At 35.4% G+C, this 27,279-nt stretch overlaps 1 protein-coding gene across 1 annotated transcript; it reads right to left on the reverse strand.

Annotated features, from left to right (window-relative positions):
* Positions 1–956: 956 nt before the first annotated feature.
* Positions 957–27,091, reverse strand: mtmr8 (myotubularin related protein 8). Its single transcript, XM_051934504.1, has 14 exons — positions 26,943–27,091; positions 21,259–21,381; positions 20,704–20,866; positions 15,720–15,877; positions 14,137–14,269; positions 13,783–13,913; positions 12,296–12,428; positions 12,103–12,212; positions 10,275–10,400; positions 9,130–9,179; positions 8,337–8,537; positions 4,310–4,438; positions 4,017–4,143; positions 957–3,682 (listed from the first exon to the last, which is right to left on the reverse strand). The coding sequence occupies exons 1-14, from the start codon at positions 26,964–26,966 to the stop codon at positions 3,383–3,385; spliced, it is 1,908 nt and encodes a 635-aa protein (XP_051790464.1). The 5' UTR covers positions 26,967–27,091; the 3' UTR covers positions 957–3,382.
* Between the last annotated feature and the right edge of the window lie 188 nt (positions 27,092–27,279).

The raw sequence follows: 27,279 nt of genomic DNA on the forward strand, positions 1-27,279 counted from the left end.
ACTTTTTGGGGATTTCCATGTGCATTGCAGGTTGCCATAAAAAGATGAGAGAGCACGTACAGTATTTATGACTAATGTTTTGGATTAAGAATGATTGTTAATTTGTGACATCAGGACACTTACCAAGAACAGTACATTCTGTGACAATTTACTTTAAAGAAACATTCTACTCAAAAATTATGTTTTATATGTTACTTACCCCATGTAATTTGTAGAGATGGGCAAGAAAAATATTTGATCTTACGTTTTCATGCAGAATCGAGAAATTTCTGACATAATATGCGTCTATGGTGAGCAATGCTGGATAACAAAGCAATACAGTATCAAAGAGTCCATGAAAAAAATCTCATGTTACTGATGATACACAATCCACATGTCTGTTCATCCAGTTGTATACTCACAACATTCCAAGCACATGCATTTTTAATACAATATTTTTAAATAAACCACTTCTGGAAAATATTCTTGTGAACAAAAAATGGAATGTACTTTGGAGCACCTGAGCATTTGGAATTGTGAACTCTCCTCCTGTTGTTCCATTTATGTTCATAGTGGTAAGCCATAACTGGAGAACTCTGGGATTATTTAATGGCCATCAAAAGATAATTTTTGACAATGGTTTCTCTTCAAAATAACTACAGAGAAAATCATAGTTAAGCTGTTAAATATCTACTTCATAAACAACACGATTAAAGAAAAAAAATGTGATTAGATTAAAATACTTACTTTGACATTCAAAACACTCAAATTGTTGTTTTTGTCAGTTACTCACAAAACAGATATTAAAACAAGGATTAAAAATCAAAACCATATTTCGACTGCCTAAAATTTTCCTTTAAATCCCCTTATTTAAAAATGATGGATACCTCTTTAGTAAAGACATTTAAATACTTCATTAAATATTTCTGGATGGATTTTCTCCCATCCAACCACTCATAAGCATAAAGGACACTAGATTGTAAAATACATAAAGCATGTATTTATTACACAGAGATCTTGAAATAAAAAATAAATTTCACCATTTAGAAAATACATCTTTTACAGAATCAAAAATTTAAACAGAAGACAGTAAAAACATTAACAGTGCATCAAGTGTACTTATATTGACATAGAAATGTAAGCACAGCAGCCACACTTCATCACTCTGCAAGACATTTAGGTGTAATAAACACTACTGGACACCTAGTAAACTCAGATTCCACATGTTCCCTACAGCCTTTTGTTTTCCCACTCTGCTGTATTTTTACACTTTCACAACAGCAGATGGGATAGCAAAGCAGCCATAACAAAAGTTTCTCGCACATTCTGTCAAAATCATTAAATCAAAAAGAAGAATGCTGTGCTGGTGGACAAAGATACAGCATGCTGTGCCTCCTGGATGACAGACAGCTGGTTCAGGAAGAGTCCAACAGCAAACTATGGACTTGAGCAAAAATGGAAGCAAATGCAACATGCGATTTTTGCACTTTTGAGTGTTTTAATCCATGTAATAATATATGTAAGGTTTGAACTTACAGAAAGCAGTCTGGGATATGTGCTCTGAAGCACCGTAGTTCTAAACATAAAATCCAACTTTCCCTAACTAAACCAGCCGCTCCTGAGGCTTTTGACTTTTAAAAGCATGTGCAGCACAAGTGGAAGACAAGTGTGAGGATAAGGATTGCTATTCTATTAATGGCACTGAACTGATGTGTGCACAGCTGCCTAAAGTATAAAAACAGTCTACTAACAAACCCCAGACATCTTTTGTTCAAGCTGGAGAACAGCCTATTTAACTGGACATGTTACAGTATTAAGACGCCTTTCACTCCACACCGCTGATCAGATGCATCAAGGTGTGGCTCAGTACATAGCAGATGAACATAAACGTTTGGCATTAATGTCCTTATTTTTAAACTGTAAAAAATGACTGATGAAAATGACAGTCTACCATTTCTGCCTGCAAATGTCATGACAATTACCAAAAAGTGTAACAAATTAATGTGCAAGAAATAGCATCAAAATTATATTTTTTCTATTTTTCCAAAAAAATGAAACCATTAGAAAATAAATTGTAAATCATTTTCAGAGATAATACATCATGTATCTATAAAAAAAAAAAAACAAAATACAAAATTATTATTTAATCCCTTTCCACAGTGCTGAGTATAGAAAAATTAAAAAGAAGTAAGCAGTGTAAAAGGTAAAGTCCCTCAACAGAGGAAGCCTATTAATCTGTGTGCAACTGGTGAAAAGCTTGCCATAAATCAAGGCAACCAACAGCCCACAAATTAACTGCATCAAGTACTTCAGTCTTATTTGTAATCTCACACCCACTATAACCTCAGGTCAGTGCTTTTTCTAACAAAAATGAGGTGTTTTGAGGTGGGTTGCTCCCCTCTTGCTAACTAGCATGTCCCAGGACTGAAAAGTTTGTACTTTTTTTTGCCCCAATACTTTCACGCACACACACACTCACATTTGAAACAGCTAATCAAAGCAGTTTTTAACAAGTAACTACATGACTACATAATAGGCAATAACTGATATGTCACTGAGTGACACAGATGACATTGCATAGCTTTTCAAGTCAACAACACATTTTTAGCGGCACTTACTGATGGGTAAACAAGACTAGTCCCTCTCAGTTGCCCAATGTTAATATATATTTGCATATTGCTCTAGGTAAATGCCATTTTACCCATTACACTGAAGTAATTTTTCTAATAATAAGTAAGGCCAAAACCAACAACTCGCTCATGAAACAATACCTTTTCCAACACAATTAACAGAAAACAATGGATGTGAAAACTAAACTGCACTCACTTGTGCATACTCAAAAGAGCCATGGCTTTGGCAATATTGTGGCAGCTGCCCTAAATGTCATTAACAAATTAGCATTTTTTTGGTCCTCAAAACAGGATTTCAGTATATTGTGCTTGACAAACTTAGGTCTATGAACTGAGCTGCAACTGCTTTCTCATGTCCTCTTTTAGCTCCTACTTTTGGAAGAAACGGGCCTTATAACTTCTGCTTTTGGCTTCACCTTTCACTGTGGAATACCTATGTTGCTACTTGCTTACAGAATATCACACAAAGAGCTCTGCTTCCTTCCACAACACTGACCTTAGTGCAACAGGCTGAAGTGATTGGAACATTCATTACATTGTGGTGATCACACCAACACTAATGAAAAAGTCTGTTCATAATGGGAAATAAAATGTCTCAGCTTTACGTTCTAGGGTATCTGTGGTGGAGGTTGACACAACTCATGACACCAGTATGTTGTAGTTACCCCTGTGGAGATATGTAGTAAAAAAACACTGGAGGACAAATCTCTTCTTGGGTTACACAACTCTTGTATTTTTACTTACTACAGCATTCTGCTGGAACTCTGTCTAAACTACTCTTTTATGACACGGTCAGTGATGACAGCATTTTCCACTGGTGGGAGACTAGCTTCAAAGGTTTCAGTAGGTAGGTATTTTTCATGAGGACTGTGTACTTTCAGATCGCTATTTGATGGAATGCCATCTTGCTCCAATTCTGGAATGCCATCTTGCTCCAATTCTGTCCCATTGGCAAATGAAGTTCCACTATCATTCTGGATGGGTTTGAAAGCACTGGGAGATGACAACTTGATTTCATCCACAGAGACTTTATGAGAATGAGAAGAGCTCTCTTCTGATCCAGTGCTTATTTTCTGGAAAATAAAAGTTTAAGTAAAAAGATAGACAAAAAATGAATTGCCAGTTAGTACAAATTCACTATGGACTACCTTAACTCAGATTATGCCTAATAAACAATGTGGAGTGGCTTTTTTGTTTTGTTTGTCTATTTGCAGTATATCAAATCAGTTTTAATGAACAATCAGCGCAGAACAACTTAATTTCTAAAACGTTTGGGACCACAGAATAAACAGGTCAACGCAGCAAGAAACTGTTAATTTAGAAAGGGTGCAATGGAATACACATAGTTAAAGATTTTATTTATCTCTTTTCTTAACCCTAAAGGCTTGTGAAAGACTAATGAAATACCTTCTGAAGTTCCTTCATTTTTCCTTCTTCTTCATGTTTCTTACTGATGATACTCAGTAAGTGATCCAGCATTGACTGTCTGGGATGCATCCCCTTATCAAACCGATTGTACATTGCACACCAAAACCTATACAAATAAAACCAGAATCAAATAAAAAAAATAGCTCAAGCAAGTAAGTTCTCTGCAATTGAAGAGAATAAGTAATAATTAACTAAAGCTGAACAATGTTGTACATCAACCACAATAAACAAATGATCAACAAGCACAAAAATGCAAGGTGGAAAAAACTCACTTAAAGTTGAATGGTAAAGTGTTGGGTTGTAGCACATCATGACTCCATCCTTCTTTGTAAACAGGATTCATGTACTGTTGTTTTTTCTTCAAAAGAAAAGACCAGACAGAGTAGGTCTTGTCCTGAAGTCTGCAATGATGTTAAAGCAAATCGCAAATCTAATCTCAGAACACCATAAAACCAACATAACAGAGTGTCAAATTAAACAGTTTCTTCATATCTTTAACCTGGTCTAATTATTTGATAACCAATATTTTTGTGGTCTCTGACATAATATAGTAAATGAGAAAATGCATGCAGTACATCAAAGCAGTATCTTTCTTAAAAAGCGATAATCATCATGCAGTCACATATATCTGTCCTAATCCATCAAAAGGGTGAATTAATCAAAAACGTAAAGAAAAAAAAAGAAATTGTATATGCAAATAAATCTATAAAATGGACTACAAAAAACAGCCAGAAAGCTAATAATAGCATCCTGATATAGGACCCAATTTAACATTACTTTGAACAGTGCTAATTTGGTTAACATTGACATTATAAATAAAGTATGTAGTTCCAGTATATGCTGCTTTAATGTGGAGTTTGTTTTCCTCTGATACTGTATATCAGTTCTCCTTGTATTAGAAAAATACTGCTTTATTTACTAAATTTTTTTTTTAATAAAATCAACATTTAAAAACAACAAGTACTCAAGTATGCAAAAGCGTATTTCCATTAGTTCATCAATATTTGGAATGTGCAATGCCTTGCAATTTCATATCATCAATTCAAAATATTGACAATGACACAACCTTGGCAGGGTGAAGAGATAAGAGACATGCTTGTGAATTACAATTAATTAGCTGCTCTACCCATATACCCCAGAAAGTGTAGACACTGGGTGATGAGGAAATAGTGCGTGGGCATTTTAGCTTTGGACGCAGAGGTTAGTTTTGTTGTCTCACAGATTGCTGCAGCTTAGCAAAAGTAGAAGTGTTCAGTAATGTTATTACAATGATTCAAAGGTGATTCAAGTTCATTTAAAATTGCTACAAATCACAATACCATTTATGCACAAAACTCTAAAATTATATCTGCCTCATTATGAAATGGATTTGAATAAATGTCTGCCAACAGAAGACTAGTTGCAGAACTTTTACTCACTTAAACATGGCTTCTTCGATTTTTCTCTTTCTACCATATTCTGAATAAAATGAGCATGCATTATAGAAAAAAATCGTTCTTCGTTGTGTTCATTGTGGCTTGGCTATAACGCATGTCCTTTTCTTAAAATGTGCGAAAACAACATGCTGCAAAAAGCACACAACACTGAGTGCTGATTGATAAGCTTGCAATGTACAATGTGCATACAGGAGGACAACGGCACTGGCTTTTAAAAGAATGTAATGCACGGCCTTGATATATAGTTTAATCAATAATAATAATAATACATTTTGTGGAGAAGTGGTGGCTCCGAGGCTAGGGATCTGCACTGGCAATCGGAAGGTTGCCGGTTCAAATCCCGTAAATGCCAATAGGGACTCTGCTCTGCTGGGCCCCTGAGCAAGGCCCTTAACCTGCAATTGCTAAGCGCTTTGAGTAGTAAGAAAAGCACTATATAAATGCAAAGAATTATTATTATTATTATTACATTTTATTTATATAGCTCCTTAAGAGCTTGAAATGGAACCAAATTACTAGCAGCACTCTGTTTAGTTAGCATCCTCCTCCCAATTAGCTATTACTTTTACAAAATAGGGCAGGGGGCTCCCCCTAGGAGTTTGGAGTGCATGCATAGTAGTATATAGGCAGGCAGTGTGGTGCAGTGGTTAAGGCTTTGGACTTCAAACCCTGAGGTTGTGAGTTCAGATCCTGCCACTGACATTGTGTGATCCTGAGCAAGTCACTTCACCCACCTGTGCTCCAACTGGAAAAAGAAGTGTAACCAATTCTATCTCAGATGTTGTAAGTCAGCCAAATAAGTAAATGTAAATTTAGTTTATGATATCCTCTTGAATATTGAGTGCCACTGGTACCGGGCCACTTCAAGCACTACCACCAAATCTCACTGCTTATGATAAATGTTAACACCACCAAGATAAGCTACACCTGCCCCCACAACCCTGTCCAAGATAAGGAGGTTAGGAAAACAGTTGGTGAATGAAAAATATTGCAAAATTTCAGACAAGTTGCGTTAGTCTGCAGAGGACAGTGAGGTACCAAAAAAAAGTGATGCAAAGATTAAGAAACCATGGGCAGCACAAGTACCGCAGTGGTACAGTGCTACAAATATATCTTTCACTCTTCCCATTCCAACTTTGTGCATGACACACTGGGCAGACTGGCCTTCCTCAGCTATGGCGCTCTCCTACTAAATTAGCATAGCATGTACATCTAACACACTTCCTGCTGCGAATATGAGTTTCTGACAGATTTCTTGTGAGGCATGCAAGATTAAAAAAAGAAGAAGAGTGATGGCCGCACTGTGGTGCTTTGTGGAAATTTCTGTAAATGTTTGAAGTCCATCCATCCATCCATTTTCCAACCCGCTGAATCCGAACACAGGGTCACGGGGGTCTGCTGGAGCCAATCCCAGCCAACACAGGGCACAAGGCAGGAACCAATCCCGGGCAGGTGGCCAACCCACCGCAGGACACACACAAATACACCCACACACCAAGCACACACTAGGGCCAATTTAGAATCATCAATCCACCTAACCTGCATGTCTTTGGACTGTGGGAGGAAACCAGAGCGCCCGGAGGAAACCCATGCAGACACGGGGAGAACATGCAAACTCCACGCAGGGAGGACCCGGGAAATGAACCTGGGTCTCCTAACTGCGAGGCAGCAGCACTACCACTGCGCCACCGTGCCACCCATGTTTGAAGTCAATCGACGATTTTTATTTAACGAAGATGTGTGTGGCCAATTAGTGATGGAGAATATCTTTGACCATCAGCTTAACCCTACACAGATTACATTTGAATTTGTGTGTGTGTGTAAATGTATGTACTGTATATGTTACATGAATTTGTATGTTACTAATACCTCAACTTATTCCTATATAATGTACTTCCAATTAGGAACTAAGAACAAAGTACACGCATACAGACAGACAGGTGACACATGAAGCACAGCTGTCTCTTAGCTCTAAAAGACATTTCAAATTCCTGAATACTGACTACATGTGTGGCTGTTTGCACATTTTCCTCTTGTTTGAGTGGCTTTTCCTCCCACAGCCAAAGGACCTGTGTGTTATATGTTACATTAACTAATGAAACTAAACCAGCCTCGTACTTGTTTGGGTGAGTACATGAGTGTGCTGCTGTAACAGGCTTTTTGAGTTGTGTGACACTAAACTTGAATTTAAGAAGGTTAGGTAATTGTTTATAAAGCTCCTAACTATATCAGATATTTAAATTTTACCATTTACCAGTTAAGTTAACTCCAGCTAGTAACAGTTAAATAGAAAAACACAGAAAGTAAACATCTGAGGCCCGGGATCAGCAAAAGTAAATGGCAGTTCAATGTCAATAAAGCATTGGTCAAATATTACCGTTTAATAAACTGTAGATTTAATTAAGTACTCAAAAGCAGTATTCTGGGAAAAAGCAAAACAAAATAGATTTAACTGAACTGAATATGTCATTTGTATCCCCCCCCCAAATTATGGAGACATAAAGTTAATTTCTGTCAAAGACTAGCTACAGTGTTGTCTACATACTTAACTCAATATTTTACAGTAATTTCTGATGGACTGGTAGGTGGCTCAAGTCCACTTCTTGGCATGTGTCTAATGCTCTTTGAAAAGTCTTCAGCTTCATGTAACAATAATTAATTAAAAGCAGGTATACAGTATTGATTGATAAAGAGCAGCGGGCTATTTCTAGTTAATCCTCTCAAATGTTATATAAATTAATAGTAACAACTATGTCCCAATTGTTTAAAACAAAAACACATGAAAAATAGTTAAATATCAAACATTTATAGTGCTTGGCAAGACTACACTAATGACAGCTGCAGAAGCATAGCATTGCCTTACTTTAGGTCTTCTCGCTCTTTCTGGCAGTTGCCAATGAAGTTCCCAAACTGGCACGAATGGACGTGATCATGAATGTCAAGAAGCAGCTTCTCATTAAACTCAAAGGCACAGGGGAATTGCTCTGTGAGGTGCCAAAGACACTCAATGAACTGTGTAAACACTGGAGACACTTCTTTGGAATCCCCCTCTAAATGTCCACATCTGAAAAGATGCAAAAATATGGAATAAAAAGTGGTAGGTACAGTATGGGTATTCCAAGGTACAAAAAATGAGGAAAGAAAGGGTTCACCAGACAATGTATTAATACCATTATGGCATATCATGTGTAAAGAACCGAAATCAGTAGGACAAATTCATTATTTAGTCATCTACAATGTCTCTTTCAATCTGTACTTCACTACAGCATTACAGGTACTAAAGCATGCTTGTACACACTTGTGTACATGTAGTAGTATTGTTCTTGGTGGCACAAAGACATTACAGAACATGTCAAGAGTTAAAAAGCAGCATGCTAATGTCTGAGGGGAATAGATAAAGGCACTATATGACAGACAGACAGACAGACAGACAGATAGATAGATGCACTATATAAAAGATAGATAGACTGACTATCTCTGTAATTCAAACAAACACAAACAATATTTAATGCAGATACAGAAAATCACTGCAGTGTATAGCCGTTCACAACAATGTGAAATGTTCACCACAACATAGTATTATATTTCACTATACTAGGGTAAAACAATAGCAGTCAGATAGTTAAAGTGCCCCAGCTACTCTTTTCAAAAATTACCTTTGTGAAAACTTGTGTCCCATTGATACCCAATCCTTTTCAATTAGGACCTGCATTTCAAACAAAAAAGTCTTTTGCATTAACAAAACCTCAAGTGCACAAATTGGCTTTTCTATTCCATTTTTTAGTTTGTTACTGTATAATGAATGATTTATAAAACAGAAATTTAAAAATTAACCTTTCAAAGCTGGGTATAAATATAACAAATTCTATTTGGTGAACCTTAATAACAAAATACTAAATTATACAGATCTTCTCATGAAAAAAACAGATGTAAATTAATTAAAATGAGTAAACAAATTAAGAATAGTCTGCCTGATTCTGGCATATAGTTTTCCTTTAATTTTCCAAGTCTGTGTTGCTTGTACAGGGTTACAGCAATCCAGAGTTTATATCTACAGAAATAAACTATGAAACAGTCCTGGACAGAATGACAGTCCCTTTTCTACATCAGGCCAAGTCACAGGGCCAATTACACAACATGTCTCTGGATTATAGAAATAAACTGAAGCTTCTTAGAAAGATAACACAAAGATGGGAAAAACATACAACTCCACAAAGAAAGAACCCCTTTCGAGATCTGAACTGCGATCAAAATGGTGCAAGGAAGCAATGATACCCTGCTACACCAACCAGATATAGTTTTAGTTATCAAAACTGATGTATATTGTATGAATAACTGAAAGTGTGAACATAGAACATTGTGGTGTTTACCAAATTGTCCTAATTTAATAACCCAAAAGGATAGTACAGCTTTTAACAAGGAAACTATTATTCAGGGTTTTTCCACACTCTCTTTGAAGACTGACTTCCCTTCTGCATTTGAGAGACATATTGTCAGGCAAATTAAAATGTATATTACTTAATGTTATGTATTTTATGGGATGCCATGTTGTCTGTTTTGAGTCACTACCATACGTCCTCAGACAGGCTCCAGATAAAAGTGATCCAGAACAGGAATAAGTAGGTATGCACAAAGAACAGATGGATGGGCAAGTTTAAATGAATGCTTGCCCCCAAGCCAAATTTAATAGTGTAATTAGTTCAAACATAATTGACTGAATTTCCCTGATGCACACATAGTGCAAAAGTTATAAAGCAAGAGCCTAAAAACATTTCACTTTTTCTTAGCAAATGCATCTTACCATAAGTCCTTTAATGGTTCGGTAATAAGGGTCCAACAACAAACTAGCCAAGGAGCACACTTGAGCCGTTCGATCCCAACCATCTGAACAGTGCACTAGAACACTGGCTCCTTCATGAGCAACAGCCTGATGAATACAAAAAAGTTGATAAGAACATAAGAAATTTGACAAATTAGAGGAGACCATTCAGTCCATCAATCCCATTTGTTTAGCGAATAGCTAAGCTGTCCCAACGATCTGAGCAACCAAATCCTAACATGTATGACAAAGTTTATTAAGCAAATCCAACATTTAGGAAAATATGTCAAATTATCTAATATTTTTTAACTAAACATATATTCTCCCTGAACAGAGTCAACACTGTACATAGTCACATCTCAATATTTTTCAGTTCACACAGTATCGTGTCACATTTAGTACATCAGAATGGGCATCAGAATTTCCAGTGTTTAAGCAACAGATATTTTATGTAACACATTCCTTAAGTACCCATCTGCTCACAGAAATTGAGCAAACAAGTTAAGAAAGTATGTTCTGATTACACAACACAGGTAGCAACCGGGTAAATAAGAGAATGAATGGCACTACTCAGAGCAAAAAGCTGCATAAAGCCAATAGCCTCAAGTACCTCTCACTGCTGGATTGGGTGGGGTCAAATGTCTGAGTGTTACCACATAAGGAAGGTATAATGTGTGTATTTATTTATTCAGTTTGCTAATAATTATATATTTTTTAAATTTGTTAGTTTGATACTGTCTATCCATTACCTAGAATGATATTGTGTTTTTGATCACTTTACAAAGTAAATACCATAACTTACAGTGACAGAATGCAGGAGTAGGTCTTATTATATGCTAAGAATCATAGATATATACCCCCACAATATCCCACATCCATCAGCAAACACCTAGTCTTGTATGTTAAAACTTGGACAACCCACCTTGTCTATATGTGACCCCAATGAATCCCATGTTCCACAGCAAGGACCCTCTCAAAAACCTAACTATAGATGGATACAGCCTGCTCAATTACTGACTTACACTATCACTGTATGTAGAGCACCTGGGATTCACAAGTAGAAATTAACGCTATGCAGTGACATGAATAGCAAAGTCCAGCAAAAAAAAGCACTTATAACCTCTGTAGCTTTCAACACACAACCTCCAGGACAAGCACGAGAAACACAATCTTAAACCCACTTAGTCTAATTTAGGGTCAAGGGAGACTGAAGCTTATCCCGGCAGCACAGGGTGCAAGGCAGGAAAACACACTGGACTGGAAACCTGTCCACTGCCTACCCTATTCACACAGGGCCAATGTGGTGTATAAAATAATCTCCAAGTAAACTATTGTTCCATTTTCTAATTAAACACATTCTGTTATGTATGTCTGGTAACATACACTATAATGGATGTACACACCATAATATGCTCCAATTTTATAAACATGTGGTTTTCATATTCATTTTATAAAATTATCAAAACTTGTAAGAAGATAAATCGCAGTACTTCCTTTTGCAGTTTTTACAAGTGCACAATGGCACTGCAGTTATGAACACTGGTTAAATAGCACAATTTTTCAAATTAAGGAGGAGGCTGAGCAAAACAACGTTAACACTGATGGATGCTTCTGCTGAAAGTCAGTGAAACATGGACTCAGCCTTACAAATCAGGATGAAAAGTATTTGATACCTTAAACTCTGTAGTCAGAGACTGAGAAAAATCACTGGACCTTTTCTGTGAGGAGCAACAATAGTGAGCTCTCCGTTACAGCAGCTTCTCTTTTATCAGTGTTGACCCAGACTATACACAACTGCAAAAAATATCACCTTAACAAGGAAAAGTGCTGCATCCATTACAGCCTTTATGTGACGCAGCCATCCAGAACTCTCCAGGCCAGTTAAGTAGTCACTCATAGAGGGAGATTTCATTTCACATACTGTCAAGACAAATTCAATATGAAATTAATATGCAATCACACTTTAATAAAAGGCCACTTGTTTATGTTACAATGAGAATCACCTTCCAACAGCTTCTGAAGGCTATTCCTCATTATGTGGATGTTTTCAATACCAACAAATTGAAATTTGATGTTGCAATAATGGTCCTCATTTTCATAACCTTTTCCTGCTGCTCTGTTGGCTATTGCATTCAACTAAAAGGAAAAAAATACAAAAGCTAAGTCCCACTTGTAAACTTGTTATAAATAAGAAAGACTGAAAGAAAAAAAAGTGCTTTCATAGTGCAGTCACTATTCAGTTCGAAACGGCATCATATGTTAAACACTGTTATTCAAAGTGAGTTGAGAGCTGCCAGCTGACTGCATGTGTTCAGTTTACACAAAAAGCAGGAAATGGTAAAGCAATGGGTGCCAAATAAGCTGGCATGTGCATGTCAGGAAAATCAACCCTGATGGAGTTTTGGAGGATTTCTGCTGGCAAATACTCAGTTATGATAAGGGTTAATCGAAGATGAAAGACACTTGTGCAGAAAAAAATCTGAGCCACATTCAGTCAACTAACCGCTGAGATGATATGTGGTGCCAAAAGTGGTAAATAACCATTCAACCTGTCGTACATTGTCATGAAGGAAATATGGTAGCCAAGAATCCAATGGAGTTCAGCTTATTCCAACAAAAAATGAAAGAAAAAAAACTGTACTAAGGAAAGGAATGAAAAACACTAGACACTGCAGGATTACAAAACATGGTCTGGTCTGATCAATCACATGTCCTGCTGATTCTCTATGATAGAAGAAGAAAAATACCAAAAAATAAATAAAGGCAACCATAAATAAAGCTTGCCAGACACTGCGAAGGCAGGCTGGAAGGGGTGGTATAATGGCAACTGGTATGGATTTGTGGCATATGTCTGGTCCCTTGATATAAGTATATTAATGTTTTAAAACGGCAGGATACCCGAAAGATGTACTTATCCTGATATAGACGTTTTACAGTAGGGTAATGCTTCAAATTAGAAATTTTTAGTATGGCGGTATGGCTTTTTAGTTTTTAGCCTAATCAATGGCCAAAGCATCTGTGGGATGCGATGGAAATAACTAGATGTGGCAGAGACAAACAATTAGATAATTTGTTAGCAGGTGGAGATTCATTTTTAGTGTGGGTATTTTGTCATCCTGATGATAATACATAACTATTAAAAAAAAAACAACAACAACACTGTGGTGACTTATACTGGTCACTAGATTTACATTCATCTGATTTTGCTGGTATGTTCTGCCTACATCTCACTAATTCCACCATGTGCACTATTTTTAATCCTTACATTCAAACAGGTTATTACTCTGAAAAGGAAGCTGTGAACATGAGTCAATAAGAATTTCTCATTACTACAGTTTAAACTAACATCCTAGCTAACCAAGTATAAAAATTAAGCTAACACACAATTCTTATCACTGCTGATCATAATAATGGTCATAGTGACTTATGTATTTCTTTGACATAGAAATTTGTAGGTATAAACCTCTGCCTTTCACACTGGATTACATACCTTAGGGCGGGTGTCCACTACATACATTGAAGGAGAACTCTTGTTGGCATCACTGATTGCTTGCAGCATTTGTTCATCCTCTACACAGCGTGCATTGAAACCAGAAAGAGGCTGGCTGCAGCGACAGATAGCTGCCTACAGACCACACAAATACAAATAAAACAAAAACTTCATGACTCACCTGAAATAAAGTCATGTCACTAAATAAAGCAACTATGCATATTTTAAAGACTTTACCCAAGAACCTACTGCACTCAAAACTAGAGTGGTAGGGAAAGTAATTATTGGATAAAGCTGAAAAATAGTCAAAAACTGCTTCAAATATCAGTTGCATTAATATATAAATAAATGGACTTGCATTATTCTTCTTGTAAAAGTAGGAAAGTACAGGAAACCGTCCTCTGCTCCGAAACTTAGAGCTTCCCACAATAGTTGGCTTACTTGCAGTTTTGGGTACACCAAGCAGAGCTGGATATGTGCTGCAAACCTATAAGAACAAAATAGGATGAATAATATTGAAAAAAATATATTACAAGAACAACCATAATTTTGAGAATATACACAATTTTATACTTTAGGTATGTGATTTTAAAAAAAAAATTAGTAATATACCATTTCTGCTTTGTATGAGAAAAGTACATAACTACAGGAAGAAAAAAATTATCTTCTGTGATAACAGCTTCATAACCAACAACCAACTTTTAATTAGATGTCAACTCATAAACCTTTTTGTTTAAAAAAATATTTTGTCTCTCTGTCTATAGGTTCACAATTACTTAGTTTCTTTTTCTGCTGTGAAATGCATGAATGCATAATACTTTTTATGTATACTCTTAAATATGAAGATCAAAGGTGTTTTGAAAAACAATTACTTTTTTACATAGGGTTCATAAGATTCGATTTAGATAACACATTTACAAATTTATTATTTTCATGGTTATTATAACAAACTGAGCATAGATACTGTATATGTGCCGTATACACAGGAAACTGTTAGTCACCCTTGCAATTAACTTTGTCTGCTTTTTCGAAACAACCCATTTAGTTGTTTCTACAAGTGATAATTTTATTTGTATTTGTGTCTGCACATTGTTAACTGTATGTTTTTGAAAAAATTATTAACAATTAAAGTAACCCAAGAAAATCAAAAATTAAAATACATTTACTGCAAAGAGATACAACAATCCTATTTATGCTTCTAAATTTCAATAAGTTTTATATGATGACTCCACAGACTCAACAGCAGAAAGAAGCCATTATAAAGGTATTTCTTTAAAATTAATCTGAAGAAAAAAAACATCAAAATAGTGGTCTATCACACTGAAAGACAATGGGGAGATGGAGGAGAGGCTCTCTGTTTAAATCTCTGTACCTAGGAATTTTAATTCAACATTTCCCTTGACCAGTGGGTAAACTTGCTCTACAAATGAGCTCTAAACAGAGTTTTCAGTTCAGTATGTTAAAAATATATTGTAATAAGTTAATTTTGGGCATTCACATTATATGATAGTCTTTAACAAACTGTACTTACTGTGCTTTACAAAAATTTCATAAAAAGAAATATTAATATAAAAAATAAGAAATATTAATAACCTCCTTCAACAGAGTGTCATTTAAGCAAAAAACATCCCAGAAATAAAATATCATAGCAGAATACATGACAGAAAGAAATCTAAAAAAAAAAATAAACAGATGTAAATATTGTGTATGCCCTACATGCCAGTATCTCTAATTTATGTCTGAAAACATCTTATTTTAGAGTCAAAATGGCAAAGAAATACAAAAATATGTATCATTAAAGATAGATCACACTGCTATGTGTCTTAATATTGCAATGGCAAATGTGCAAAATCTAACAAAGTTAAAAAAAAACAACTATGTAAAACATATACAATCAGATGGTAATCTCAAGGACAGAGGGAAATAAATCTGCTTACTCCATAGGTGGCATTTATGTCAGTTATCTCCCAGTAATCATTGGGTAACCCCATATGCTGAAAATCTGCATTTACATCAACTGTAGTCCATCCAATTTTTCTGCTTGCTTCTCCTTCTTTAGGGTTATACAGGAACGCATAGAGGTCTTCAAAGTTAACTGCAAAAAAAAAAAAAAGACCAAAAATAAATACATACATAAGAAAGACAGCAAACTCCCAACTGGGCAATGTAAACTGAACATTAAAGGAAGTTGGAAGATATTAACATGAAAGAAAGCTACAAGAATTAAGCTGAAAGAGTAAATAATCTCTCAAAAAATGATGGACTAGAAAAGACAAGCATAGAATCCTGATTTATTTGGGAACTTGACTACAACTTTAAATTTCGTAATCATTAACTGGATAGAACAGTGGCTCAGTGAGAAATGTTACCACTTTATGTGCTTCAATGCTTCCTATATAGAACTTTAATATTTTATTCAAGTTCACTGGATTTATACACAATATTCAATTTTTTCCCCACTCCTCAAACACATATTGCTAAATAAAATATAAACATTAACTTGTTTCCATGTGAACAAATTTGGGTCCATGAAAAAACTTGGAAACAACCTTACAAACCTGTGCGTGAGGGAACAGTTACAAGACCTAGGTGTGTGTGTGCTTAGCACATTCATGTTACTTTTAATTAGCACTTAGTTACAAGCAAAATATTGCACATAGAAAATGGAAGTTGTTGCATCGGTTTAGCCATTCATTAAAGAACATGTAGACTATAAAAAACTGTCCATGTTCAATGAATATGGAAGTGATGCAAGTTTACTCCAATGGCCTGCAAAAAATGGTTAGGTGTACGTACACAGAGAAATAATGACTGATGAAGCATCTAATCAGCTGAAATGCAGGCTGGGTTCTTCCCCATGCTTCCATTATGTCACATTTATAATCAGAAATAGATTATCAGTCTGTAAGAAGTTTAAGGTCACACCTATGATGTTGCCATAATAAGACTGTCCCTCCTGAAAGTCACACCAAAAAAAACATAAAAAAAAAGAGTCTAGTTCTGGACGACGCTATAAGGAAAATGACAATTCTGAAAGCATTATAAAGCTTAATAAATGTGATGGGAGATTGAAAGGAGATAAAAAAAATCTCACACCAAGCTTGAAGAACAAAAGTATATAGTACTATACAAACAAGAAGGAAATATTATGTAATCAAATAACTGAAGAAATTGTTATATCTGGAGAAAAGTCAGAGGAACCCTCAATCAGAAGCAATTTTATAAGCTTGTCAAGTGTATGGCGTAAAGCACAAACAACATTTAAAAGAAAACTTGTTTAAGTATGATAAAGCAGTATAACATGAGTGAACAAAATTCCATTCTTTCTGCATGATAAAATAAACAAAAGACCAGAGCTACAGAGGGGTTGCTTAAAGCATAGGAAAGTTAACTTCTTAGAGTCGATAAATCTTTGACTTTAGTATCATCATATATTTTCCACAAATTAATGTCCATAAGTAATTACCAAATATCTAGATTGAGCTTTGATGAACTCTTTCAAAGAGAATGTGAAACCTGAACCACCCCAAAGCTGACATTACTTGTATGTTTTAGCAGCATCACTGAAAACAGAAAAAGATAAGTAAAATGTTTGTATATGTTATGTATGGTGTATGTTTGGAGCTATAGTCATATTCATTGCAGATCACCCAAAAGCATTGTTCTACCATATAGATGTCTGAAAATTTCAAAACACCTTTGACTAACAAACACACTTCACTTTTGCTACACACACACTAACACTCCCGATTCAATGTGCCTTATAAGTATATACAAGGTCTGTCTATTAAATGGCGAGACTGTATTTCTATCTCTTAAACAAAGCAGTGAAAACTGATTATGCGCATTTGCCATGCAGGTTTAGATCTCTCTAAACCTACACAACAAACGACAACACTCTGCTGTTTAGTTGAATGTCATACACCGTTTTCATGCAGTTGTGTTTCCCCTTGTGTGCCGTAATTGTGAGAAGTTTAAAAGTTGAGCAACATGTCAATTTTAGATTGAACAAAACACCAACGGAATCTTTTCAAATGCTTACTGAGGCTTATGGGGAAGACTGCATGTCTCTTGTGTGTGTGTTTTTTCTAAATTGAAATTGGTGCTTAAAGGAACAAGTTTTGAGTCAATGGATGCAGTAAAGAAGAAAACGTCAGATGTCTTGAAACGGCTGAGAGAAACTGATCTGCCCCACACCTTCGACGAGTGGAAGCCAAGACTGCATTGGTGCATAATTGCGAATGGGGAGTATATTGAAGGGGCCAAGCATTACAATTGTTATATAAATAAAAGTAAGTTATTGTGTCAGTCTCGTTATTTAATAGACAGACCTCATAAATTGTAAATTTAAAAGTAGAATCACCAACATATAATAATTGTACTGAATGATTAAGCCTTCAATATTTTATTAAGCATGAGGAAGAAGTAGACCATTTACATTTTTCAATTTTGTATTCTGCTAGTAATGTTTAAAAATAACACTGATAAAAGCCTGTGACGTACTTTTTTGTCTCATTTTACAGCTTGTGGTCAAGGAATATTCCATTCTGTTAACCAGAACCAAAGTCACACACTTTCTACCTTTCTTAAAAAGCAGACCACTAAACTATCAGCTAGCTGAACGTAATTGCAAGCCTATGTTCAGGCCTAATAAAACCACTGACAAATTCATGTACTCAGGTGTTATCTCACATGTGACTCTTAACTAGGATTTTCTGGCCCTAGTGTTGCAGTTCCATAGATTCCTAAAAATGTCATCTGCTCTAAAATGAGAAAGTTATTTTACATGCCTGTGTGTCCTGTAGAGGTGGGTGGTATGACCAAAATTCTATATCACTGTATTTTTCTAAATTCTGCCGGTTTCACGGTATTAGACGGTATTTTTTTCCCCATGCATGAGTGGATGTTAACCACATTTTCCACTGCAATTACTGCAGTAGACTGGCTAAGAATAACCTATTTGACTGTTATGAGAATTGTACATCGTACAAAAAGACATTTTAATGTGCACACAAGTATTAATCCAGGTTTGCATGGCCCCATAAAGTGATAGTTTTCAAGGGGGTGGCACTAAAGAGAAGGGAATCACATTGCATGACAGATGCAGTCAAAATATAGAACCTTTTAATTGAACAAATTTTGCAAAAGCTTAAACTATGATTTTGACAACATATTTTCAACCAACCAAAGAGGCATTTAGACTTAGTAAAATATCCAGAGGTGTTTGTCAAAAGTTGGATTGCACTGAACACGTCTTAGAAAAGGAATAAATAGTAAATATTTTTTGTAAACCAACTACACTTTCTGTTAATGTTAACAATCTCTGTCCAATGACACATTAAAGTGACTTTTTAAACAATTTTACCATCATTAAACTGCATAATATTTAAACTAATAAATAATAACAATAAAATACATAATTATATTACTGATACTTGCACCATTACTTCAAGGCTTCAAGCCCAGGTGCATTACACAGTATTCACCAAATTAAAATAAAATAAAACAAGTGCAACTTGGTGATGACATCTTACCAACTGTACCATCATTTAGGCAAACTGCATTAATATGGACCTTGCTTCAAGCTAAGCTATATACATAAATAATAAAACTGCAACTTGCATTTATAATACTGTTTGTGGTATAGCCCTATGGAAGCGCATTAGGGCCACTGTGAAGAAAAAAAAATATGGACACGGATGAAAAAAACAAACTATATGTCGAGAATAAATTCGACATGTTGACTTTATTCTTGACATTTCCACTTTAATGTTGACGCTTATGTCAAGATTAAAGTCGACATTTCCACTTTATTCTCATAGTTTATTTTATAATTAAAGTAGAATGTTGTAAACTAAACTTCATCCTAAAATCAATGTTTAATTTACTAGATTTTCTCAAACCCCGTCATAAGTTAATGCAGCACATCAAATACTTTGTGTTAAGTGTTCCCCGATCCAGTCGTTAATCACTATGCTTCTTAAACTGACTTCCTCCGCACTAAGAGCTGGCGCCTGCAGCAATCACCGCACAGAATCCATTCACTTCATGATATTCCTGCTCTCTACCAAAACCCCAGTTCCTATCTTTCCTTTTTCTTTCTCCACATTACCAATCACCACACGATAAATGTCTTTGTGAAATTAAAACTAGTTATTAACTTAGCCAACGGAGTGTTCAGAACTTTAAAAATATCTTCGTTATACATGTTTAATTATGCCATCCATTCAGTGTTGCGCCCATCTCTGAACGAGTCGCCAGCACATCGCATGAATGAATACAAGCAAAACATACACTAGCAAGTACAAAAACAAGTACAACTTGGCTTGCAGTATTATCCAGTAGTATAGAAACAGTATTTACACATCTGACCTTTTAAAACTAAAGTATCTCCAGGCGACGGACGTGACTCCTTTTTTTCGGCGAAAGTTCTTCTGTTGTTCATGTTCAACTTTATCGTCGGCTTCAGTTTTGAATGCTCTCTGTCCATTTTTTACATTTCACACAACTTTAATTTATTTGCGCATTTATTTATTTATTTTATTTTGTCCGAAATAGTCCTCCATATACCTATGCTACTGCCAACTATTTGGTGGTGTAGCAGTGAAAAAGAGCCCTAGTGCAACAAATCTGTGTTTAGCGGTGTAGCAGTGAAAAAGGTCCCCACTTGAACAGTTCCCCGCTGCGCCACGTTCCGAACGTCGTTTAGGCAATTTAAACCGGTGTTGCAGTATAAGAAAAATCCATATCATAAAAAAAATTAAAAACGGTTTTCGGTGTGAACCGGTATACCGCCCAGCACTAGTGTCCTGGTATAACACCTAGAATAACTCCTAGCAAGTCTGCTTTTACAATAGTGGTTTGGTAAGTAGACTTGAAGTCATAAAGTACCTAGCTACAGTTCCTGACAGGTCTACATACCTGGCTGGCAGAGTTTAAGTAGTGACAAATACACATCTTGACAGTCTCGTTCACGAGGAATAACAAAGTGTACAACACGAAAGTTCTTGCATCGTATCAATAAAGGGCATCCAGTAGCAGTGAGGGGTAGCTTTTCAACATTGGAAATGTGGTGGTGAAGTATCTAAAAAGAAAAAAGCAACACTGAAAAAAGTGAAAAGAAGTACTGTCTGAACAACTACAAAGTACAGTTTTTCTCTTTTTAAAATACTCTAGAATCCAGAGCAAGTCCTTTCTATGTATATCACCTATGTATATACTGTAAATCCATGTTTAACACACAATAGTACTCTGTATTATGCCAAGCACACCATTTAAAAAAGACAAACACTTTAATATGCAGTACAGGAAAAGTAAGTGGAAATCTTTAGAACCTGCCAGCTAACTTTAGACAAATTCATCCCACAGTACTTTGTGATATTAAAGATGAAATGAAGCTGAGGTATGAACGGCTGCAGCTCACTTCTGAACACAGAAATGAAAAGAGTGGTGATGTTCAAGAAGACTACGACTTACCCAGGTTTCTTTTCGCACATCTGCTGAAGTTTCAACAAAAATCAGGTGAGTTGCAGTTAGGTATAGGGTTCCAATGGCCGGCTTCTTATTGTTGTATCTGACTAATAATTTAACCTCTTCTACCTGCAATATCCAAAATGAACATTTTTCAATGTGTGTATTATGCATCACTGCAGATAAAAGAAACTGGTAATGGAAAATATTTTAAAATTCATATAAACAATAATGCACAATAAACTTGGCAATTAAAAAAAATCAATGAAATTAAAATCAGTAGTGAAGACTCTCTCTCTCATGAATTAAGAAGTACAGAACAGTAATACAATTATTTATATGTACATTACAAGTAAGGCACAGACAAGCTAAACTTATGGCCATGACACGACACAGTGAGCACATGGAAGGGTTTAACCAGTAGCCTAAAAGTTTATAGTTCTATTTCTTAGCCATTAGGCATACTTCAATGTTAAACACGACTTAACAGAATAGCTATAACATAATCACATAGAAACTGAAGCCCTGCAAGAGTGACATTTTCAATCCTGCTCTAAAGAAAGGCTACATGTTACATCAGCACTGCGTTATTACCCAGGTAAATGTTAATATTTATCAAATACCCTTTAGGATTAAATACACATTGGATAGATAATTTTAAAAGGAAACAAAAAAGCATAAGGTATAATCAATACACACAGTTTGCTATTCCTTACAAGTTCAATTAGCAGAAATTATTTTCCATAATTTTGATGATGCCAACCTGGACCTTGACCTAAAAGCAACAACTGCTATTGTTTTTACAACTATTTTCATTCTATTAAAAAGCTCATATAAAAATAACAAACAGGCTTAAACACATCTAAGTTCTTATGTTCATTGCTCAGTTGTGGCTCCTTATACCATACAGTTTTGTTCTACTTCCTCCAAATAAACTTTCAAATGAAATGCACCTACCAAAGAAGAAATAAAACACAGAATAAAAGTCAACACTTTTACATTGTGAATGATTACTTTTTCACCTAGTATCTTAAACCATATTATCTTATGTTGTACCACATAACTTCTTTTTACAATCCCCCCACAGCCTTTTGGAACTTCAGTATTACTAAACATAAATGTTCTGTTTGTTTTACTTTTATAAGTAAAAAATGGACCTTCAACAATAGGATATGAGAGTAAATATACACTGTTTTTTTGCAAGTTATGTTACATTTCCCTTTAGTTTTTAGAGCATCTACCATGGTTAACCAACACTGCAAAGAGAGCTGACTGTATTCCTGGTAGGCACTTTCACACTTCATTCTGCTACAATCTAGTTTGAAGCACAAGTCTGAAACAGTACTACTGAGTGCTAAATAATCGTTTCCTTGAATTTTAAGACTGCAGAACCAAACCAGAGCACACAGACCCTATGACTGAATGCATAGCCTTAGAGTAGTTTTGTAGCAGTGGCATGCACTTATCTACAATATAAATAAGATGTGTATAAAGTATTACTAGAGAGCTATGAAATACTCCTTATTTATTTTGTTTTCTAGTGTTTACTTTCTCATCTATTCAGCAAGGTTTTCTGAAATACCACTTGTAAACTTTCTAAATGCTCAAAGCTATCACATTTCAAAAATCATCTTGGTCAGTTTTCAGGATTGCTTCCTGTTTTAATGCTGAATATGTATACAGTGAACGACAAACATTATGCATCTGCATATCACTCTACTAGATGATAATGTACATATCCCTATTGTGATAAATGCATTCAGATCTATACAACAAAGTGTAGTGTACTGACAGGTAACTTTAATTACAGGAGGATGCTCCTCTCCTCCTACTCACTCTAATAAAAGGGAAGACTGTAGTAATGATGGAACACTACAAATAGCTAGGGACAATCATTAATAACAAGTTATCCTTCGGTCTCAACACAAAACAATTTTGTAAGTAGGGGCAGAAATGGCTACTATTTCTTAGTAAACTCAATTACTTTAAAGTGGACAAAACCATTGTGACATTTTTTTTATGTATTTTATTGAATCTATTGTTACATTTTCTTTTATATGTTGGTTTGGTAATCGCAGCATTAATAATATGAACTATCTTAGTGTTATAAAAATTACCAGTAAAAGTATTAGTTTACAGCAGACCTCTGTCACTGAACTGTACCACAAACAGGTCAGAAAGAAGGACAACTCAATTCTGTGAGACAATAGTCATCCTTGTGTTTCTAAATTTCATCTATTGCCATCAGGCTGCAGATTTATATCTCCAATGATAAAAAGTAACAGATTTAAGAATTCTTGTATTTCCAGGGTTATAAGCATTTTGAAATATGTTACTTGTTGGGATGATGCTGAACTCTTAATTATTTTGTGTACTGTTAAAGGTAACCATTATTCTCTGTATTAATCTACGCTAACACTAGCTTTTAGGTGTTGTGTCTTGTCTTATTTCGTGTATATGTGTAACAGTGCCTTGTGTTTGTACTTTAGTGCTGTAAACAAATTTCACTGACACAATAAAGTCTACCTTAATTGGAATTTAACAAATGTAAAAATGAACTAAATCAGTAAGCAAAAGTGGATGCAGCTCATTAACTTTATTACAAAGGATGAAAAAAAGAACCGCTCTTAATTTAATTACACTAACAAGAATTGCAAAGGTAATAAAATTTCCTGACAACAGGAAATTATTAAATAGAAAAGAGGAGTTAAGTGTACAAAAGAAAACAAAATTGCAATAATCCATGAACACAAAGAAAACAATTGCACAAAACAATGCTGCCACATATGTATCTAATGCTCTAATATGCACTTCCTCATTTTTTTCTTGGCTCTTCCTCTTGTTGTCACAAAGGGCAATGTCAAATTTACTGTGTTATCTGCACAAGAAAACCAAATATTCACACAACTGTCAAGGGTATGTGTTTTCTCTCCAACTATAAAAACAGAAAATTCTATGCATACTGTTTGCTACATGAAAAAGGAGTATTTATTCATTTCACCTCAATCCCTGTCGCAGTTTTGACCAACCCTGACCTTTCATTTTTGGACAAAGTTTCTCATGGTATGCTTATGTTCTATTCCTTTGCAAAGTCAGTCATGCCCTTTTTGACATGGAAAACTTTGAATGTATTTTAGTTATTTCTGTGTCATTATTACATATACACACATATTATATATATATATATATATATATATATATATATATATATATATATATATATATAAATATATATACACACACACATATATATATTTTCTTTTCCTTCCACATTCACACAATGCAAGTACACACAGGCCATGGTTCATGACATTCCATTATGAAATGCCTGAATTGGGGGTGCTCAGTCAGTACTAACTAGGGAATAACAGGGAAGACAGCAGGACACAGGAGTATGGCAGCTTATTTCTATACAGAAAAAAAAATGATTTAATACATGGATGAGATTAAACAAACATTAAACTGCAAGTTTAATTGCTTAAGTTAATTAAATACAAATATTTCCTACAATTTATGAACTTTCAGTGCATTATTAAATCTCTTATTACAGTAGTGTCAGGGGGCTAGGCCAACTCTAATATAAACAGATGCAAGGAAATAAACAACCATTGATGTTGCACCAAGTCGTCACAGACCACACTTCTTTCTGTAAGCACACCTGCACTCACACAAGGTCAATTTACAGATATTAATTAACTTAATAGGCATAACAATTTTTGGTTATCACAGAAAAATAAAACCACATGGCGAAATGCCCACATAGACACAAGAGAAATAGGTAAGCTCCTCACATACTGTGACTGTACCCGGTTTTAAACCCAGGACTTCTGTACTCTGGAGCTGTGAGGGGGCATGCCACCAATGTAAGTAGTGCATCTATTTTTTCTTTGAAACTTCAAACAATAATAAAGTTAAAAAAAGGTTGTTTCATTTATGTGAAATGCAGGTCAACCGCAGGATGGAGCAATGGAAGATTTGTAGAAGACGAGTTCAATATAATGGCAAAGAAGCAAGATGTGGCAGCAGCTTCAGCAGCAGAAAATGCAGCAGTGAGAGGCATGGTACATAGGGGGCTTCAGCAGGGTGAGGCAGATGGGGATAATGATGCAACCTTTACTGCAAGAACAGAAAATTATACATTTGCATGCAGTTGGTAGAATACATCTAACACGTAAAACAAATTGTGATCATTTACAATAACATATATGACTGGAACATAGACTATTAAAAAAAAGTTCACACTGTTCTTACAGACTCTACTGTATGACAAGTCACAGTTTACTTTGCCATCGTTTTACTGAGTCAGTCGTACTGGTTGAGATATCTAAAGTAAAACAAGTGTAAACATCTTGCTCTCTGATTGTTTTTTTACCTATCGTTATTTACCCAAATTAAATAAATTTCTATATAAATACATTTACTACTACTAATTTTTCTGTAAAAGGTCTGCAATTTATAATGTCCATCCATCCATTTTCCAACCCGCTGAATCTGAACACAGGGTCACGGGGGTCTGCTGGAGCCAATCCCAGCCAACACAGGGCACAAGGCAAGAACCAATCCCGGGCAGGGTGCCAACCCACCGCAGAATTTATAATGTATTTTTGCTAATATAAAGAAATTATAAAAACACTTTATATGTACATACAACATTATTAGACATTATATGTATTTTAATGGCACATCCTCCAGATGAAGTATGCAGGTGTGGATTGATTTTATGTACAGATTTGACTGATGCCCCTCATTCAATTCTATTATTACTAGATATGAAGAAAAAATACAATATATGCATAACGGAAATTCTGTTTAACATACTACATTGTGCTTAAGTCGGCGTCCATTAAATTACACAAAATCTTAAAATAATTACACAATATTAAAAATTCAAATCCTCCAACTATGTTCTAAAACTGAACTGGCAGGTTTTTAAAACATAATTTTACTGCATCTAAAAATACACTTTCTTCACTTCTCAGTTATAGCAGTTACCATATTGTCTTAAATTCTTTAAGCGGGATATAAAGTCTGCAGGGGCTGGTTTACTCCGAATATCAGACTGCCAGTGGCTATATTAGTGAAATACTGTACAGTATGTTTAACCCTGAAATCCAAGATGGTCATGAACTCTTTCAAGGTATACTAAAAAAGTGAATTGTTCCATTGTCGTCCGTAGACCGTCTTGTAACTGTTGTCATTGTCTTGACCAAAGCCTGACTTGGAAGCCAAGAGTAAAGAGGTACATCACCTTCTGGTGCCAGCAGTTTACAGTTGTTAACACTAAGTTAACTAATTCAGTATTATTTGTGTTTCTATCTGCCCGTCTCCATTCAAAAAAATACTTTTGTTTATTTTATTGTTTATGAATTCAAAATAAATCGGCTGCAAAGCAATTAGGCACTGTCACGTCTTAGTCTCAGGCGCAGTTTACTTGCTACGTGCCGCTTATATTACCCATTGCTTATAAACTATACAGCCAAGCAATGTGAACTCAAATGAACTCAGAGCAACTTTATTGCCGGCCAATCACCTTGAGGACCATACTGCCTGATAGACTCGCTGGACACGGCCTCCGAAGGTGCTTTTTGAAACTGGACGGTCATTTACCAGCTCTAGCCACTGTCAATTCGTACTAGCCAGAAGCATTAGCCTATCCTGGTTTGCACCTTTCTTTTATAAACTTCGCTCACCTTTGGGGTTACAATGTGCTCCATGTTCTAGCTTAAGCACAATGTACGTGGGTAGTTGCTGTCCCTTACCGACTTCTTCAAGAAATCTCTCTCCGTCACTCCACCATGTTGACAGCGTCACCGCCCCGCTCCGCCCCAGTCAGCTGATGGGGCATGAACAACGAGAACTAGAGGATATCGCGAGATTGAGTTCAACTAATCGTACGACTGTTGAATTATGATTTCAAAGTTTATTTGATTTTGTCAGTGAGTCATGTCTTCGGGCTTTGTGCAAGATTACGACAACTATACATGTAAAATGTAACCTATAAACTGTAACCTATTACTGGGATTAAAG

The sequence above is a fragment of the Erpetoichthys calabaricus genome, chromosome 12 (genome assembly GCF_900747795.2).
Source record: "Erpetoichthys calabaricus chromosome 12, fErpCal1.3, whole genome shotgun sequence".
Taxonomy (NCBI): domain Eukaryota; kingdom Metazoa; phylum Chordata; class Cladistia; order Polypteriformes; family Polypteridae; genus Erpetoichthys; species Erpetoichthys calabaricus.